Genomic DNA, 20,280 nt, shown 5'->3' with positions numbered 1-20,280 from the left:
CAATGGTACCAGCATTACCATGGAAATTGCTTCACACCCTCCCATTAAATGGCTGCCTACAATGTATGGAGGTGATGGCGGGATTGGGTACGTTTGACCGATGAGGAAAAATATGGCATTGACAAGCCCTACAAATAAAATCAGAATTTCTGCAAAACCGATTGGAAAATAAACAGACTTACCTTGAAGCCGACTCTGGAGATCTCTGATTGGATCACAATACTGACTTCAAGTTATATCGATTGGAGAAGTGTTCGGCACTGCAGCTTGACATCACCAAGATGTTTGTCAATTGAAATTTAAAGTGGCAATGTGGGGACCCCTAAGGTTAAGTGTTTAACCTTAACCCGACATTGCCGCTTTAAATTTCTATTGACAGACTTCACGATGACATCAAACTGCAGTTCCGAACACTTCTCCAATCAGAATAACTTGCTGGCAGCATTGTAATCCAATTGGAGATCTCCAGCGTCGGCTTCAAAGTAAATCTGTTTATTTTCTAATCAGTTTTTCAGAAATTGGGATTTTCTTTGTAGGGCTTGTCGATGTCAGATTAGTGCTAACCGTGAAAACGATTACCACCGGTGATGACGTACATTTACAAAACTTCAAGTTGGAGTGGATTTGGAAATGAAATAAATATTGTTTTCATGGCTATAGTTCCCCTTTACTTAGTACTACAAACAGTGTATACATTTTCATTTTACGCCATACTGTACTTCACTCTTCGTTACAGCGTATATTTAAACTATGAAATTGCATGAGCCTCCCTTTATTGTTGAAAGAGAAATTATAGAATCTCTCCATTTCAGCACAGTGACCAATCTACTGCAGCTATTTTAGTATAAATTTACAACTGCTTATATGGGGTTTGATTGGTTTTGCAGGATGGGTACTTGGCAAAATAAAAACTGCATCACCCACCGACCTGCCCATGGTTTTGCTCCTCCAGTCAGTGTAATAACATTTTTTCCTGTAAGAACAGTACAAATCAGCTACAGCGTCACATGAACAGATATAACCAATATGCTTTCCTTCTGTGTTAAGTGATGTCAATTTATCAAGCTGCGGGTTGAAAAAGTGGAGATGTTGCCTATAGCAACCAATCAGATTCTAGTTATTTATTTAGTACAGTCTACAAAATGATAGCTAGAACCTGATTGGTTGCTATAGGCAACATCTCTACTTTTTCAAAACTACAGCTTGATAAATTTACCCTTTAAAGATTCAAAAGTACTGGTAAATACAATTTTTTCATAATTGGTCTTTATTACAGATTTTTTAAGGCATTTAAGTAAACTTTTTTAAGCCTAAACAGCTCTCTCCTCCAAACCTCTGCTGTCTTTGTAAATTCCTTCCCTCAAATTGTTGAAATTATTGTAAAACTGGTCATGAAGGGGTATACTAGTCATTGACCTTTAAAATGATACTAACTTCGGCTAAGTTTGCCGATAAGCCCGTTACATGAGGAAATTAGATGGAAAACAGAGGGAACTGAAAGGTTGGAGGATTAAAAAAAAACAAATAAAATCTTAAAAAAAACATTCAGAAGGTTATTTAAAGAAAAAGGCGAAAACAACAGTTGCAATAAATAAACATCATTAATTAAATGGGTCCAGTTTGACTATTAAACCAATTGTTCTAGATTTTTTTTAAATAATATAACTTACTATGTTTGTTTGAGGTGACTAAAAATAACACATTATAGAAAGGTATAATGAATAATTTTACAATATTTCACTAGCAGAAATACTAACATTTTAATCAGCAAAAGCATCTATTTTTAAAGTAATTTCCTTCGCTGCAGAAAATACAGGACACAGGTAACCAAAGAGAGCACAAAAATAACGTCACACACAGAGCACAGGTAAACATGGGGGAAAAAACAAACGAAAATAAGTAAATTTTCTTTATCAGCAAAATTATTATGTTGCTTCTTGCTTTCTAAATAGAGATAATGGGTGATAGGGCTTCTGCTGGGCTAAAACAAGTAGATCTTTTTCAGTTAGCACAAATGATGTAGCTAGTAAAATTGTGCTGTCCCCGCTGAAACAGCAGGGGGCGCATGTGCACCATTCTTTCCATGGCTCAGTAATTGAATCGTGTAGATGACTTTTCAACACAGTAAATGTTAATAGATATATGAGAAGAGGGAACAGACAGAAAAACTTTACAGGCACTGTAGCTTGTTATACATATACAGTTCTAATTTTTTGTTGTGTTGCCAAATATTTACACTTGGAAATCCATTTAGAGGTAACAGTCATACCACACTGCAATGCGGCATGTTGCGGTCAGGAGATGATCACAGAAGATCACTATCGTCTCGTGTGTGGTCATCTTCCGACTGCATTAACAGACCCTGGTCACGTCGGAAGTGATTCCAAACTGTTGTGCCACGTGAATGATGGCATCCATGACACTGGAATAGGATATCACTAGGATTTAAAAAGACTAAACTAACCTTGGTCTAATCTGTATTCCTATCCTCCATCCAAGCAATCCAAAAATTACTAACAAAATCCAAAAGTGCAATGAAAACCTAACCCTACCCCCAAGCCCTAAATGAAACCCTGAACCTAGCTGTAATACCTTTGAAAATGACAGGCCAAATAAACAGTAGTGGAGCTCAAACGTTTTTTTTAGGATGCCCACAATTTTTAAATGAAAAAAACAGGACACTCTTTTGAGTGGAAGCTTACTAAAGCCTTTAAATCCTCCCCATACTTCTGTTTTATATCCCAAATAATTTAAAACGGTCCTAAGAACCAATTTAAACTTATCTTGTTAATTTGGGCAATTCACAAGACAGAATTATGAATAAATAAGCATTGTGAGGTCAGGTGAGAAAAAAACGGAATGTCCTGGAAAAAACAGGACAAGTAGGAGCCCTAATTTTTTGTTCTATTTTAGATGCTCTACTAATAACACTGCCTCTATATCTAACTGGTTAAAAAGCTAAAGTGAATTAATTTAATGACACAAGCTAACCTCTAGTGGAACTTTTTAGCTCTAAATCTTTCAACACTTCTCCCGAAACGCAGGTGGCAATGATCCAATTCATAGAAAGCAGTTATTATTTATTCATTCACATAAGGAAGTGCACAGTAAATGTCAAAAAACACAGTAACCAAAAGACAAAAATAGCGCTAACAATAAACTGTCTCTAGGATAAAATAACATATCTTCCCCAGAGTGACTCACACACTGCTGTGTGGAGCCACAAAGGGCAGAGAATTCAATTTAAACCAACAGCAGTTAAAGAAAATTACAAAAAAAGACCCAAATCAAGTATACCTAAAAGGCATTCTGATGTTCATCCTCTCGGCGTATTTACACAATGTATCCCAGGGACAGTGGACTTTAACAAACATAATGTCGTTGTTCGTTATAGAATTCTATAATAAGCAGAAATATAAATGTTAGTTGGATATGAGCATGTTTTTATTTTGAAATGCATATTAAATACATCCAATCAGCTGAATAAAAGCATTCAGTGCAACAATCGTCCTCTTCAAGCATCTCTCAAGACATCATCATCATTTATTTATGTAGCGCCAGCAGATTCCGTTGCGCTTTACAATTGGGAACAAACAGTAATAAAACGATACCGGATAACACAGACAAAGAGGTAAGAGGTCCCTGCTCGCAAGCTTACAATCTATGGTAGTCTTCTTTTTGCAACCTCACTATAGCTTCTATTTTTTAGGAATATGTTTGATTGGTGACCTAGAATCCTGGGTTCTAATGGTTTATAGATTCTATTCTTCCCATTATACTTTGGTGCTTTTTTGATCAAGGGGGTTGTCCTTGTCTGGATTTGTATTTGCTAATCTTTTGCATTTAGAGATTTGCCAGATTGTCGTCGGTTTGTGTTTGTGTATAGCTTGGTCTATATACTTTTTATCTTTGATGTTATGATATACTTATTCAAAATCTTTAAGATTTCTTAGAATTTTTCTTTTCTTTTCTTCCTAAATTCCTTTGATTTTACTAAAGATTAATTTCTCTAGAATTTGAAAATCTTCGAGGTGCTTGATGGGTTTGAGCATCTCTTGAATCAATTTCAATTTATCATCTATGTTACATAGAGACGTTTCTCTACTCTCAATAATTAGTTTCATTAGTGAGAACGAGCAAGTGTCTAGTGTGGGGTTCCATTACTACAAAAAGCCTTTAGTCTATGAAATGAATGTGGGATTCTTTGCTATTCTGTTATTTGTTACCTCTGGGGATGATATTGTTCTCTATATATTTGTGCAAAGTTGTGCATTCGCACCAATATTTTACTTCTAAAGTCAAAAGATTTTTGCATCTTAGAAAGTGTGATCAAAAACTGTCTTCATTTTTTTTGAGGGTCTCCAATTCTCTCTTTTCTGGAGAAAATTTATCCTATCGTAGCTAGTCTTTTATTTCTACTACTTTGTGTCATTCCTGGGTCTAATGTATGATGCAACAGTCAAGATGAGGCTGATTAACTCCACGGGACCTAGATTTCATATAGTAAAAAATGGGGGTTTGGAGAAATCTGTGCTTGCTAAATGGGGAAAGTTTGCTGCCATTAATGGGTACTGGTGGGATTACAGAGCGAGGTCCCCACCCTCTAAAGTTTATATCAGTTTGTGCAAAATTTATATATGAATTTAAACGGAAATAGTTGCTCACTGGTAATATCATACACACAGAAATGAACACCAAGTGTCTCATTCTACAGTCACTGTGAGGAGCAGTGCTAAACTATTTAATGAAGAGGGTAGAGCTAGGGACATTATGGGTAAGCCCAAAAGTGAGTTTTAAATGTATTTAGTATTGTGTCAGGAAAACTGCTCCACATTAGTAAAAACTCTTATTAGTCGGAGTTTCCCAAATCCGGTCTTCTGGGAGCCCTAACAGTGCATGTTTTCCATATTTCCTTGCTGAAGCATTCATTACTATCAGACATATTATAAAAGATCCACAGGTGGTACCAATTATTCACTTGTGACCTGGAAAACCTGCACTGTTAGGACTCCCTGAACACTGGATTTGGGAAACCCTGCCCTCGGTCACAGAGATTTTGATTAATTAATGCCATAGCTGTATTGTATACTGCAAAATATGGAAGGCATTCATGTGTTTGTTAGCCTAACACACAACACTTTACAATTGAGACTTACTCTACAAGAAATCTCCAATGTTCAATAAAAAGTCAATGGAAGAATAAGTAATATCGACATGGCCATTTGCTTGTCACTAGTTGTTCTCTAGCTTAAAAAAATAAACATAATAGCTAATATTTCTTAACTAGGAAAATTCCAGTTACCTGGGATTATTCCTAAATTGCGATAGTTTTAGATGAGAGCCAGACAACCTATAGCTATAGAACTCCAGCTCACACAATCCTCTGCCAAGAATATGCTAGCCAATATGTGGATTACAATTGTGTGAGTTGCCGGTAGTGTTGGAGAGCCTCTGGTTGATGTTCTAATTTAGGAAAATCCTGATAAAATATTTGGCTTATTAAAAAGAAATGTTAAGTGTACATGAGATAAGCCAACTAAAATTACTAGCAGCTCTTTGCCAACACTACAAGTCTGAAGAGGCTTATTGTGAGTTTCTGTACTGTACATATGAGGGTTGACCTTTACGGATGACAGCCAAGTCATTAATTGTTTAGAGAGCACTCTTAATAATGTGTAGTTGAAACTAATGGAACACATCATCTGCAGTGGTGACAAGAGCCGTGACAACCGATCATACCCACTAAGGCTTTTTCCTCTTACCACATACAACTAATATTTTATAAGACAACTGTTCAGCAGAGTAATCACACAAATAAAATTCAACTGTTTTTTTTTTACTACTAGCATCTGGAAGACAGCCAGCTCTATTGTGTTCGCAGACTAACAATAACATTTTCCTAGCAAACAGGGAATAGCTCAGTGCACACAGAGCTTATAATGTGGCACATGAAGCTGGAGATCTATCAGGGCTTCTGGCAGCCTGCACCAAGAATGGCATCCAGATATATGCAGGTTCAGGTATATTTAAAGGTCTCAGGGCCTACTCAAAATGTCAAAATGAAGCCTATTTAAACTGGCAGGCCGGACTATATGATTCCTTATGTACATTTAGTCCATGCCAAGTAAAATGGGAGACTTGTATCGGCCATTCCAATTTAGGCCAGATGACAATTTCTCCAAATGTATTAATTTACTGTATTCTCTGAATATTTTATATCCAACTATTTCCGCTAGTCAATGGCTTTGCATAATTTTACTCAACTTTACTACATTTTACTGCCAATTCTGCCCATGAATGTATATACCGACCTCTGTGTTGGACTTGCACATGTGGTGTTTGATTGGATAATGGCCACACATACAGTAACAATGGCAAATTTGCACTACATAGCTGTTTGTATAATTGGTTTGCCTGAGAATGATCCAATTAATCAATGAGATTTGTAATAGGAATGCCTGAATATCTGTTTGGTTAGAAGTTACTCCTGTAAGCCTTAACATATTCGATCTTGAGAATACCTAGACGTTGTGTGGATAGATGACTGCTTCCTCAAGTTGTGGCTTAGTTGGATTGGGGAAGGAGTCAGTTATTCATTCATCCACAACCCCGATAAGGGCATTTTACACTTATGTGGCCAAGTTCTAAAGAGCATAATAGCTGGACAGCTGTATATGTCTCTTTAAGGCACAAATAATTTTGTACATAAAAGAACAGGCCATGAGCATCTTCCTTCATTACAGAGTTGGCAATGCTCTCTGAGCATTGTCTGTCAACAGATAAATTACATAGAACCTGAACTTTATTAAGAATGCAGCATAGATGCTAGTTCAGAACTGGACGTAGGCCAGGAACCGATTACTGTCTAAGGAGCAGAACCTTCCACAAAGATATCCATCTTCGTATTATGACATTTATCAGTAAATTTGACAATGTTAGAAAAGCCACTTTCCTATAAAGACATTTTTTGCTGTTTTAACAGATAAATACATTTGTAAATTAAAGCAAATAATACAAAGAACAACAACAAATTAAACACAAAAAAAAGAATTGCTTTGCATTCATGTTAGTTAAAGCAAAGTGCTTCTAGATATTACACTGCAGACACAGTCTGGCGATTATAAAACATCCATCACACTGGCTGGGGGAAACTTAGTCAGCTGAAATTGATTTAATGTTAAAGACTAAAAGCAGGCGCACAGCTGTCCCATTAATATTTTAATTTAAGGCACAACCAGTGGTATCAAAATAATAGTGATGAGAGAAAATAGATCCATGCAGAAATTTGAATTACAACACACTCACTTCTCTTTCCAACATTAACCCTTCGGCTCTCAGGTTCTTCTCAAAGGTACTGCGCTTCTCGATCTGTGGACTGGACTTCTTATATACCAAAATATAATCGATACGTTTTATGCCATCTTTAAAAAACAGGCCAAGGGAAGCAACAGAATTCATTTCATTCTAGAGGATTAAAAAGAAAGGTGAACAGTTAATGTTTTCAGGAAGGAGGCACCAACAGGAAACAATAATTGAAGTTATTGAATCTCAACTTTGCCATTGAAGGGTTAAAGCAACACTAGTATGTTTGTATCTAGCAACATGAATATAACATACAGTCAACAATCTGTGGAACATTCAACACCAACATGTACAACTTAAGATTTACTGAAACAATGATTTCTCTACAGTGGTTCCGGTTAATGGTTTGAAGGACTTTAAGTGATAATGCAGGTTAAAATGACCCGTAGAATTCCAGAAGTAGACAGAGAATTCCAGGAGCCCTTGAATAAAAACCAGTTACAACTTTAAAATGTCAACTAAGTAATAAGCCTAGTCTGCATTTTACAGAGTGTTACTTAATGAATTTGATCAAAGGTGCAAATTTGCACTAAAACCATACCAATGAATCAGCAATGAGCTTTTGCAGGTTAGACAGTTAAAGCAAATGATTGATTGCTATGGCTTTAGTGCAGATATGAACAATGTTAGCAAAATAGCCAACAGAGTGGTAAGCTAGCCACACACACTGCAATATTGGCTGTGACATTGGGCTACTGTCCCGATATTGAAGTGTGTGTGGGCTCCAATATACCAGCAATGCCTGATAATACTCCAATCTAAATTGACTGACCCACAATCAGACACATTGGGTAGTCATCCTCTGAATACTCTAATATGAACTAGGGATGCCAGAGGAGATCTAGCCAGTGGTGGAACTACCATCTGTGTAGTGGGACCCATGACGATTATGGGCCCCGGTTCCCTCCTCCGTGCTTGCTTGCACTGGGGCCCACAGCTCTCTAGTTCTGCCTCTGGATCCAGCCATTCAACCCTTGCACTAAACTGGAACATTTCATCCAATTTAACCACCTACTGAACATGTGCGACCAAACTGCATGCTGATCATGTAGCTCCGACCAGGTAGGATTGCTACTCGTGTGTATTACATTAGAAATAGTTTTTATAAAAGTAATAAGAAGATCACAAATCCTAAATGGAAACATTCCTAACTCAATTAGAAAAGATAAAACAAAGTTTCAAGAACTAATTAGATTAGGGTAATTGTTATAAGGCCGCTGGTTATTGGGAGAACTTTATGTACATCATACTTCCTATTTTTTAACCTGCTGAAGGTCATTATTTCACAGGAGCTGGAACCCATGCAGAAGAGCAGAGTGGTGGTTACTAGAGGGATAAAAAGCGTCTCTGTGCTACTCAACATTTCGGGAACTTTTACATATAAATCTGTTAATGTTACAAGTGTTTTCTTTTTGTCGAACAAATGATTTTAAGCCTTTTAATTGCAATATATTACCATGAGTTGAGGGGAAGAAAACCGCAACAGGGAGTGAAAGGAGGGCAAATATATATATTTGTTGACCCTCCGTTTTTACATGTGAAAGCTGAAGTATCACCTAGGAAAAGATTTTACTCAGATACCCCTCTCTCTTGCCAGAGCTCCAGAGGTTACTACAAGCACCCATTTTTTTCTGGGGCTGGTTGTGCTACAGAACTGGCAAATCAATTTCATTGACCACTTTTAAATGGCGATAGAGGGGGGGTTTGAGCGGAAGGACCAACCACAAGCTGCAATTTCTGATTGGCCGTCCTGCCAAGCCCACCCCCTTCATTATTTTTAAGTAGAATGGAGGAACACCAGGAAAAACAGCTGCATGGCCCAGTTAGGGGCAGGGACAATTTAGTAAAATATTTTACTAGTTAATGGTGCAGCCTTAAAGGGAAAATGTTATTATTATTCTTTATTTATAAAGCATTACATATTATGCAGTGCAGTACATTAAGAGAATCAAGACAAGTACAAATTACAATTATTATTATTAGTCTTTTATTTATAAGATGGCACATGTGGTCCCTAATGAGGTACAGATAGTATACAATAATACATTACAAGGCAAAATAGTACAACACAATAAAGGGAAAACAGTTCAATAGCAATACAGGCAATGGACTACAATATGGGCCGAACAACATTCTGACAAGGGTTAGCATAACCAGCACTGAGGAGGAAGAAGGGATAGAACCTCTCACGAAAACATGAGGCATGAAAAGAGGGGGGGGGGGAAAGGCAGTAAAACAGCACAAGCCGAACCTGTACCCAATAAAGTCAATATACTTGATTGAGAAGAGGAGGGAAGGCATTGGCAAGTCGCTGGTAAAGGAGGACACAAGGGAAGAGGGCCCTGCTCGTTAGAGCTTACAATCTAAGGGGAGGGGCAGATGAATGGGGGTGTTACAATGACATGAAAGGTAAAGATGTCCTTGCCCAAGTAAACTTACAATCTAAAAGGGGGGAAACTTTATACATAAATAGCAGAATAGCAAGTAGCTGCTGGTGGGGAAAGTGTTTGTAGGTATTGGAAGGGAGCAGAAATATCAGCCACCAACAATAAAGCAACCATTTGTGACAGGCATTTCTGTGCATCTACTGGTGGTGTCGTAGTTGGTGGTGTGGTAGTTGGAAAGAGGAGAGACAGTATGAGACATGAAACACAAATCAGTCATTATAGAAATCTTAAAACCATCAGCTGCTGGCAACCATGACAGTCCTTCATCATTTATCTTAGCTGACCATCCCTCCCCTTCTGGTTCTAAGGAAGGCTGTTCTTTTTGTGCTGCATGGACACTCATGTAGTTTACACCAGCTTGGAGTAGCTGTGTGTAGCCCATTGTTTTTTTTAATCATCATGTTTGCCACTGGAAACAGTTCCGGAACACTTGTCCCCAATGTTCTCCAGCAGTTGCAGTCACCATGGAGACAGCAGAGATCACCAAAGTAGGAACATAGATGGTAACAGCAATAACAGTTGACATCAATGATTGATGAACATCAATGACAGTTACATTCACTGGGTCTCAACAGCTGAAGCTCCAAACAACCCCATCGTTATGCATTATCATGTAATTTTCTGCAGCCAACAACAAGTTTTAACTGGTTTATATTTGTGGAGGTATGATTATTTGGGAGGTAGGGCACAGATAAAGATGAATCTATCAATTTGCAATTTGTGCTATTTCTTTTCTGCGTATGCTTTTGACTGACCCAGAGTGATGCAAGCATTTGCTATCTGATGGTTAGATGAGAACGTATGCTGGGAAACATTTAGATATTTCACTTATATAATATGCAAAGGACTTTACCATTTTAGTTAAAGTTTTCTATTATTATATAATATATTTTTCAGTAACCAGCAATATTTTGTTATGTGTTAAACCAAGACACAAAACACTTCTGTTCCTTTGCCCGTTCTGAGCCATAAATCCTTTTCCTATTACAGAATTTTAAGGTTCTTGGTTCATTCTACTTTATGCCCTTTCTGTGTGGTAATGACTGTGGAATATCTTCTAGCTGAACCAGACTAATTATTTCCAAGAGATTGACCTTCATTGTTATCATTGTACGTTTTCCTGACTTGCTTTCCAATTCTGCGACCCTGTTACTTATTTAAATAAACCATTGCAGGAACTGTATTCTTCTCCAGTGAATGGTTGTTTCATCACCTTTGGAAAGTGCTGCCTGTAACATGAAAGGAGCTGTAAGCAGTTTGTGGCCATTAGACACCTGTATAAAAGCCTGAACCACAGCTTAGGACACGTACACTGTCAGCTACCATTTCACAGCTAAAATGTTCAATTAATTATCAAGTCATGCACAGCGATCTAGTTTAACGAGCAATTCGCCCATGTAGCAATGATATGTGAAAGAAAGAAAACATTATTATCAACTGGTAAAAGGCTGTACAAAATGTGCGCACCAAACTGTCTGATTATTTATGTAATTATAACAGCTGTTTATTCAATTTTTTATATTCATGCTTCCCAACTGATAATGTGAGTCTGCAAACGTTTCTATTCTCTGCTGCTGTTTCCGTGAATATCTACGTTTAAGTTTTCCTCATTGTCTGCACCACTAAAGGTTGTGTCACACTGCTGGTTTAAACACTAGTGCTAGCATTGACAAGCATTAAATCAGTCCAGCGCTGACACACTGAAGTCAAGGTGGAGAACTCCTTCCACAAGAGCGAATGGACTCTGAAACAATGTATGGAAGAGTGCTCTCATATGATGGGGTAAGGGTGTTTACCCTTCACTTTACAGTCACAAGGGGAGTTCTTACGAATGCTGAACTTTTCTACGGTTTTATTCACCCGTGTGACACATCCTGAAGAGTTAACTGCTTTGGAGAGAGCTACAACATTGTTGCAACAATGTTAAAAAAACCTAATCCTGGCTACACGTAAAGTTCTATTACATTAACTAAGTAAGGGAAGTGGAAATGAAGCACACACTGCTGTTTTTAAACTTGTTATATGTTGGCTAAAATTTCCCTTTAGGTTAAAACAACTTTAACATAAGTTTCCATCACAAGGCAGCAGAAAGTCCAATAACACTAAATAGCAAAACAACTTATTAACTTGGTTATATGAAATTAAATTAAAAGGGAGAGAGGTATGAAGGGCCAAACTGAACACATAGGGTGAGCCAGGCATGAACAAGAACAAACAAGTCCACTGAAAACCCATGTGGATAAGGTAAGTGTGACGTCCCCTGTGTGGATTTATTTATGATGGAATAACCTCAGATGATCCGGCCTCCGATTATGCTCTGGGACCTAGATATATCTCTGGTCAACAAACTCTTTACTCTGGAATATGTTGCCCTGCATCCTGCCTTCAGCCAGGAAAGCCAGGTAAGATACATTGGACCTCGTTAATCCTGAGTTCACATTCACTGAGTATGCCCTGTGCACTTCCTACCTTGTGTTATGATGCTGCTGGCTGCTCCTCTGTATCAGTGTGTGTGTGTGTGTGTGGGGGGGGGGGGGGGGGGTATCAGCAGTTGAGAGGACATGCATTAAGTTGAGGGTGCTGAGGGGAATGGATGTCAGGGTTGCCCAGTCCCACTTCAACCGGCCCTGCTGACATCCTAAGCCAGGATTGGGCATGGAAGTGTAATACCTCCCCCTTTGGCTATACAGAACTCAGAAACAACATAACAACCATCTGCCTAATAGGTCCTCCTCGTGCCACAAAAACAAATCTGACCCATCAAGACATGGACTCCACAAGACCTCTGGAGGTGGGGGACCCTCACCTCATTGCATAAGCCCATCTCTAATAGCTTCTCCTTAGGGGAGAACCCCCCCAGGTCCACTTGGATAACTGCCTGCTGGATCTTAACAGGTTTTCCGGTGAGAGGGGTTAAGAAAGGGTTAAATACCTCACTCAGCAGGAACATTTGGTCCTTCAATAACTGTGGGCTAAACTTTGCTTTCTCAATGGGTCCTATCCATGGCGCTGCAGCTACTAGCTCCACTGACAAGTCCCTCTTCCCCTCTTCTGGCAAACTACAGACTGATAGGGCAAAAGCATCCCAGTCACAATGAACCTTTAACAGGTTAACATGAAAAAACATATTTATCTTCCTGACATGATCTATAGTGACCACATTGTGGACCTCATTAGGTGTTGATGTATGAGATATGGGCCTTCCCATGCAGCCAGGAGTTTATTCTGGGTCTGAGCTGTTAATACCCACCCCTCTTACCCACTTTGTAAATGCTCTTCCTGGCAGTAGGTTCATACCACTGCCTCTGGCTCACCTGGGCCTGCGTTATGTTCTCATGTACCATCTTGTCAGAGAGTACATTTTGTCTCTAATTTTCATGTTCCCCAGGTTAGAGCCTGAATGAAAAGTGGACTGGGACTACTGGCTCACTTCTATGTGAGGATGTACAGTAGGAAGGTTGCTAGGCCCCTCAGCTACACTCTCTGTGTCGCTCAGTGACTGAGTCTTCTTGTGGGAGCTGCCTGAGAGAACACCTCCCTCTCCCAAAAACTCATCTTAGTGAGAACCCCTTAATTCTGGCACAGCAGAATACCTATTTCCACTCTGCCCTAACTCCTAGTTACAAAATTGCTGTCATTGGGACACCCTATACCTTCCCCACCTCCTATGGTATGTACAGGGCTAATACGTGGGTTACTCAGTTGGGAACGTCTCATGGCTAATCCTGTTTGAGTTACCTCTGAGGGCCTATGTGAATGAACACCCCCCCTCCCCGGAGACTTAGCTATATGGAGATGTAGAATAACAGGATTTTTGGAATCCTCAGCTATCCCCTCTGGGCCGATAGACAGCTAAGAGAGTGTGGATTTGCAAATGACCCGCCTGTCAGGTGAATGTTCAGAACTCATATTGAGATCTTGGAACATTCTGACTACATGTTGCAATGAAAATGTAATGACTACTCCCACCCGCTACTTCCCATTGGTCATGTCTATATGCCTCCCCCACATCCGCTACACCCCTGCTGAATGCTGCTTCTGGCACAGAGAAACATACAGATTCACTCTGCACTCCCTTCCATTTACAATGTACCCTATCCTCTGAACACATTACCTGGGTAAAAGATTGCTCTAACACAGCAGAATTAACCACAGTATCTTCTACCCACTTTTTGGCAAGCATCTTATCTACACCAGTATCCATGATAACATTTGCAGTAACATTGCCACCTATCTCTACCTTCTTGGATACAAATAGTTTACACATTTGCAGTACAATTGAGCCTACATTTTGAATGTCACATCCTGGCACCTGGGAAAAAACATGGGTACTCTCAGCAGAGTCAACAACATCATCAGTGGAGACATATTGATATAGCATCTTGTCTAAATCAGTCCCCCAGTAACACATTTGCAGGGATATTGTCGGATATTGTCTGATACCCCTACTTCTCTTAGACCCCTTCCAGCACCCCATTCAAGATAAATCTTTGCTTTTGGCACGGAAAGGTGAATTCCAACCACCCCTTGCACAGAAATAAATTTTCCCTGACACCACCAGTTCGGAACGTACCAGCGTAACATCAGCCCCATGTCTCTTAATCTTGTCACCAACAGTAATTGATTGCAGGTTGTCCTTCTGGCTCCCTTGGGGTTCAGCAACACACAGGACGGCTGGGGAAGAATGCAGGGAAGATACGCCCCCTGAGGAGGATGTAGTGCTCTTCTTTTCTAAACAGGAAGTACTGATGTGCCCAATGTGGTTGCACACAAAACACTGACAGGTATCTCCCAAAACAGGCTTTGCCCCCACTCTCACAAAAGAAGAAGAAGAACCAGCAGATGAAGGTGCTGAGGTGGACAGTGTTGAATCATCTTCTGACTGCAGGTGCCCGAATGACAGTATACTTGTCAGCCAGTCTAGCTGCTTCTGCAGGAGATGCTGGGTCCCGATCCACAACCCATTCTTTCACAACAGCTTGGCACAAAGTGAGAAACTGCTCGTAGAACATTAAACCTTTCAGAGCATAAAAGGTGGTAATCTTTAACCCCCCAATCCATGGTTTCAATGAAACAGACAGTTGGTCCACAGGTCCTGAATAAGTATCAGAGGCACTGCGTTTTAAATCCCTGAACTTTCGTCTGGGAGCCTCAGGGTGATGTTAAAACTCTGCAATGGGGCACTTTGATAGCCTAATATTCTCTGTCTATCTCAAGGCAAGGTCTGCAAAGGCCTCTAAGGCTTTACCTCTCAGACCAGGGGTCAAATACTGTGCCCACTAATCTTTGGGCAGTCCATATGGTCGGCAGGATTTTTCAAGTCCTCACAGAAAAGTGTTCAAATCCTCATCTTTCTCCAGGACAGGTAAATTCTCTGGATGGTGTCTGCTGATACCAGCCTCTCCGGCTTTGAAGTTCGGCAAGCTCCAGCTAGTATCTCCTTTCTTCCCCTCGTTCTACAGCTTCTCTTTCTGCTTGCCGCTTGACTTGGCCTCTCTGCAGCCTCCATGGCAGCGTGTTTCTCTGCAGACTGGCGTTCAGCAGCTTCTTTCTCCTGGTGCTGCTGTATAAGCTGCATTTTAGATTCAATGTCCGCTGGCCACAAATATTTTATAGCAATGTGTAAATAAACATCCATAACAGTATCCACAATTGAACTGTTAGAGTCATCAGAAGGTAACAGTTCAGTATTTGGTGCAATATCCACAATCAGGCCATTTTCTGAAACCTGGCTGGGTCCCCCATGAGACAAGTCTCCAACGTGGCTCTGATCCCTCTGCAAGAGGGCTTCCAACAATTGCTACTTGCTTTTGCTACTGCTGGGAATTCCTTTTTCCTCACATTGCACAATCAGTGCATCCTTTGACATGCATTTATATGCAGCAGCTATCTCGTCAGTCACGCTGCAAAATAAAAGATAGAAAAGAAAGCAAGGGAAAGGAAAAACTGTTTTGCACTTATGTCTTTTAAAAAAAAATAAGCCCTGAGCTTTGTCCTTGTAAAACTGTTGTAATCATTGCAAGGTTACAATAGTTCTTAAGTGCAAGGGTTAATTGCTTAAACTCCAAACTTAATACATTATGAAATTAAACTATTCCACAGCTATGCCACCAATCTGTCATGAACAAGCTCCCAGCGTTCCTGACTTTGGGTGTTTACTGTATGGGGTTACCCACGACTCCAAATCTTTCACTCACCTATCACACAGGTTATAGATCTGCTGAATCGCTTCCAAGCAGAGCTCACAATCCCCAACACACTTAGGTTCTGCCACCACTTATTAAATAAGGGCAATAGGACCCCAAAACTGGCACACAATGCTCCTTGTTACACACAAGTTGGTAATGCACAAACCAGAAAACAAAGGGTTAACACTTCAAGACTCTGTTACACAAAGGTACACGCTGGCAAATGCATTCACAAATAACACACCAGCATTCAAAGGGTTAACATGGTCAAGCAATATTCTTCATAAAAGGCTAATGGATTTGTTAGTGCATCAAGGACAAAACTTATTACATTTTAGATTTAATATACAAAGGTACAGGGCATTTGGACATAAAAACAGATAACAATTGATATACAATTAATATATGCATAACAGTTATAAAATCAAATGGGATGAAATTACAGTGAATAAACTTATGCATTAAAATCTGTATTCCTGGAACAGGCAGAAGAGATGGATAATCCTTCAATTAGACTGAGACCCCAAAAGCTGACAATCTGCCCCTACACACAGGCTTTTTAAGCAAACTGAAATGGGATGGCATTCAGAGGGCTAGTGTATATGGTGATGTGGGGAGGAAATGTCCCCTGGGTGTCAACTATGGTTTGCTCAAAAATATTCCAAAAGTTTTGACACTTCTTATCTTTCTTTGATATATCCCAGGTACATACCTCCCCCTTCAATACCCCGGGCATAACCTCCCGCACATTTACACATTTAATATGATGGAATTACAAAAATTCCAAATACCATTCCAAAAGACAGGTGACTACTGCGGTTCCCCTGTAAAGATGGTATTTATACTTCACAACCCTTGTGCAGTTTTTGCCCCTGAGTACAGAGTGGCACACTGATTTCCCAAAATATGAAATATGTAGGCATGTTCTTTGATGGTGATATTTCTATATACCTGCATAGATAGGCTTCATGTTTTGCACTTGCCTACAAGGTTCTCACCTAGGGGGGTACTCTGCTTTCACACTACCTACTGAAAGGAAGTCTACTGTAAGGGGGGTATACAATTGTCAGCAAGTTTTTTTTTTGACCACGTTAAGTCATTTTAACGCTATTTTTTATCATTTTCGAGAGGGTTAACTTTACCCGCAATTCAATTCCATTTTTAACGCTACATTTTTTTTCATGAAACGGTCCTCTTGCAAGAGGCAGCCGCATTAAAAGCTATTCAATTGTATTTTAAAGCGGCGGGTAAAACAGGAAAATATGCTGTTTTATTTCGCACCTCCTTGGGGTGTGTTAAAAATAAAAAACCTCTGAAAAGTATTTGAAATCATGTAAAAATATGGAAAAAAAGTTAAACTTAAGTTTATCACTAATGCTTAACTTGTGTAATAATAACAAAAAAATAAAATCACTAATTAATTATATTTATGTATGTTTTTGGTACAAATATGAATGTAGTAATGTGTTTTGACATGGTATAGATGATTGTATGGTAAAAAAAATAGTTCAATTAAAAAATATGCTAAAGAAAATACTGTAATGTAGATATTATCATTGTGTAATGCAATCTAATGTATTGAAATGTATGCAAAACCTTTTTTTGTGTTATACATGACCGCGTTAAAACTCCCCTTCACTCCCCTAAAATCTCGCAAACACAACTTTAAGCGCGTGGGGGCAGCGTTCCCTCTTTTTCAACTGAATTGCACGAGTTTTGACGCTGCGCTAACTTAAAACGGTCGTTATTGGCGTCAAAAACCCTCGGGAGATTTTTTTTTTTTTTTTTAATGTGGCGGGGGAAAAAAACTCGCTAACAATTGAATACCCCCCTAAGTAGGAAATGGCATGCAGGATCAAGGCAATACATGGCTGTGATCTGCACATGTTAAGTTAGCTTTCTGACAGAGTGTCTGCCGCATCTAATTTCCTCCCTCTGGGCTAATTGAGCAAATGTTTTTATCTGAGGGTAAGTCATTTACCTTCCTATATCTCAGTGTAATATTTATCTGGGGGCCTCACATTTAATATTTTATTTGGGACCCTCACCTGACAGAACACATAATTGTTATAATGAGAATGGAAGTCAGTCCTGAGAGACTTACGTCTTGACAAAGTAATTATTTGCACCGGGTGGACACTTGAAACTGTAGGAGGTTGAAGAACATTATCTTTATACCAAGAGATCTCTTAGCACTTCAATATGAACATAAAATACAGCGTTCAGCAATCACACTGAGAATGGCTCTTCCCGTATCAATATAAAATAAGATTCAAGTCCCCAAAGCTCAATGTGACTTTAGAAATATGCTCCCATTATGTCCCAGTTTCATCCCATGCATTGGGGCTTCAATTGACCCAGAACTGTGGCTGGCGAAAGACAAAGGTACTGGACAGAAAGACGTACTGATCCCTAAAGACATTCTGCTGGACGGCTCTCTGAAATAATGAGGTACAGACTGAAATGCTTGCGATAGATTTTAATTATACCCTGCTTGTTGGAAAAAATAATGGGAGTTTCAGTATAATTTTTTTGTTACATACTTAAAAAAAAAAAATTCAGATGAAGAATAAAGTCACACACCTGTAAATTTAGCCATAAACATATATGAGAGGATGCCATAGTTCATTCTGGCCCACTTTCTCTCATTTAATGCTGGCTGGCCCTTGGGTTCAGTATGTGCCAGGTGATGGCACCAGTATCTTTGAGTAGGCCCCTTCAGAGGTTCATAGAGGCCCGGGGAAACACAAATTGGGCAACACAGTGGCCTAGTGGTTAGCACTTCTGCCTCACAGCACTGGGGCCATGAGTTCGATACCCGACCATGGCTTTATCTGTGTGGAGTTTGTATGTTCTCCCAGTGTTTGCGTGGGTTTCCTCCAGATGCTCCAGTTTCCTCCCACACTCCAAAAAACATACTGGTAGGTTAATTGGCTGCATTCAAAATTGACCCTAGTCTCTCCCTCTGTGTGTCTATAGTAAGGAATTTAGACTGTAAGCTCCAAAGGGGCAGGCATTGATGTGAGTGAGTTCTCTGTACAGCGCTGCGGAATTAGTGGTGCTATATAAATAAATGATGATGAAATTAAGAGGCTCCTCCACCCCTTGTTCTTAAAAAATAAAAAAAACATAAAAAATGTATTTTAAATTGATTTTAATGCTTAACTTTATTAAGATTTACAACGAAATACTGTATACCTATACTGATGTACTGGATCATTGGATATTTGAGATTAGAAGTGCTTTTCTAGATTTTTGTTCTGCAAATGCAGCAATCAACTTGGAAGAATCCCAGTTTCGTGCACCGTCACATTTAATATTGAGCATGACCAGCCTATTCGCTCTTGCTCCATAATTGAGTGATGATAGTTTTTTACATTATTCAGCACACTGAACGTTCACCAGAAGCAACAGATGCTGGCACACTGAGGAAAATGTGCAAAGCAATTGTCATGTTGGGAAACACCCAAGTCCTAGTTGTAGGATTTCTGTAAGAAGTTACTTTGGCTTGCTTTCCAACTTAAAATTTATACTATAAATTCACTTCAGGAAAATTAGCGTGTCACTGAAATCTTGAGCAGTGTCTATTAGAGCTACGGTTATCAGGATAAACTTTTAGAACTGATGGAATAGAGGTCTTCACCTTTAGCAGCCAACTTTCCTATAGAGCCTTATGAGCTCGCAGGTACTTAGATGGCCCCAGGTCTTAAGCTCTAATGTAGTAAAAGTTTATCCTTGGCAGACTGAGCAAAATGTGTAAAGAAATTGTGATGTTGGGAAACACCCCGGAAAGTCCTAGTTCTAGCTTGATTTCTATAAACTAGCTTCGGGAAAAGTTAGTTTGTCACTGAAATCTTGGGCAATATCTTTCTTGTATTGTTGCTGAAAGTTTTCAGCTGCAGAGCACAGGTCTTCAATGCGCATTTTGTTGAACTTCCAAAGTATCTTAAACAAGCTACAAATTACTTTGATGAAGTAAATTGACGATTAAGACCAGACAGAATGGATTCTGTGGCCTAGATTTACTAAACTGCGGGTTTGAAAAAACGGGGATGTTGCCTATATCAGCCAATCAGATTCTAGCTGTCATTTTGTAGAATGTGCTAAATAAAAGATAACTAGAATCTGATTGGTTGCTATAGGCAACATCTCCACTTTTTCAAACCCGCAGTTTAGTAAATATACCCCTGTGACTACATAGAAAACGTTGACCCTATAGTGCTTTTCAACATCAGGCTGATTAGGTAAGTGGTGACTGGTTAAGAACTCTGTTGGAATCTCAA

The 20,280-nt window shown here is 39.3% G+C and overlaps 1 protein-coding gene across 1 annotated transcript in view; it reads right to left on the bottom strand.

The window, feature by feature from the left end:
- The window catches only part of ANO3 (anoctamin 3), a 235,083-nt gene that overhangs the window by 104,753 nt on the left and 110,050 nt on the right, over positions 1 to 20,280 (bottom strand). The window contains exons 5-7 of the mRNA XM_075187478.1: positions 7,306 to 7,464; positions 3,298 to 3,398; positions 929 to 973 (exon numbers count right to left, since the gene is read on the bottom strand). Of these exons, the coding sequence (XP_075043579.1) occupies positions 929 to 973; positions 3,298 to 3,398; positions 7,306 to 7,464 (305 nt within the window). The remainder of the gene's footprint in view (positions 1 to 928; positions 974 to 3,297; positions 3,399 to 7,305; positions 7,465 to 20,280) is intronic.

This window comes from Mixophyes fleayi, chromosome 10 (genome assembly GCF_038048845.1).
Source record: "Mixophyes fleayi isolate aMixFle1 chromosome 10, aMixFle1.hap1, whole genome shotgun sequence".
Classification (NCBI taxonomy): Eukaryota; Metazoa; Chordata; class Amphibia; order Anura; family Limnodynastidae; genus Mixophyes; species Mixophyes fleayi.
This window is presented reverse-complemented; position numbering and strand designations above follow the sequence as displayed.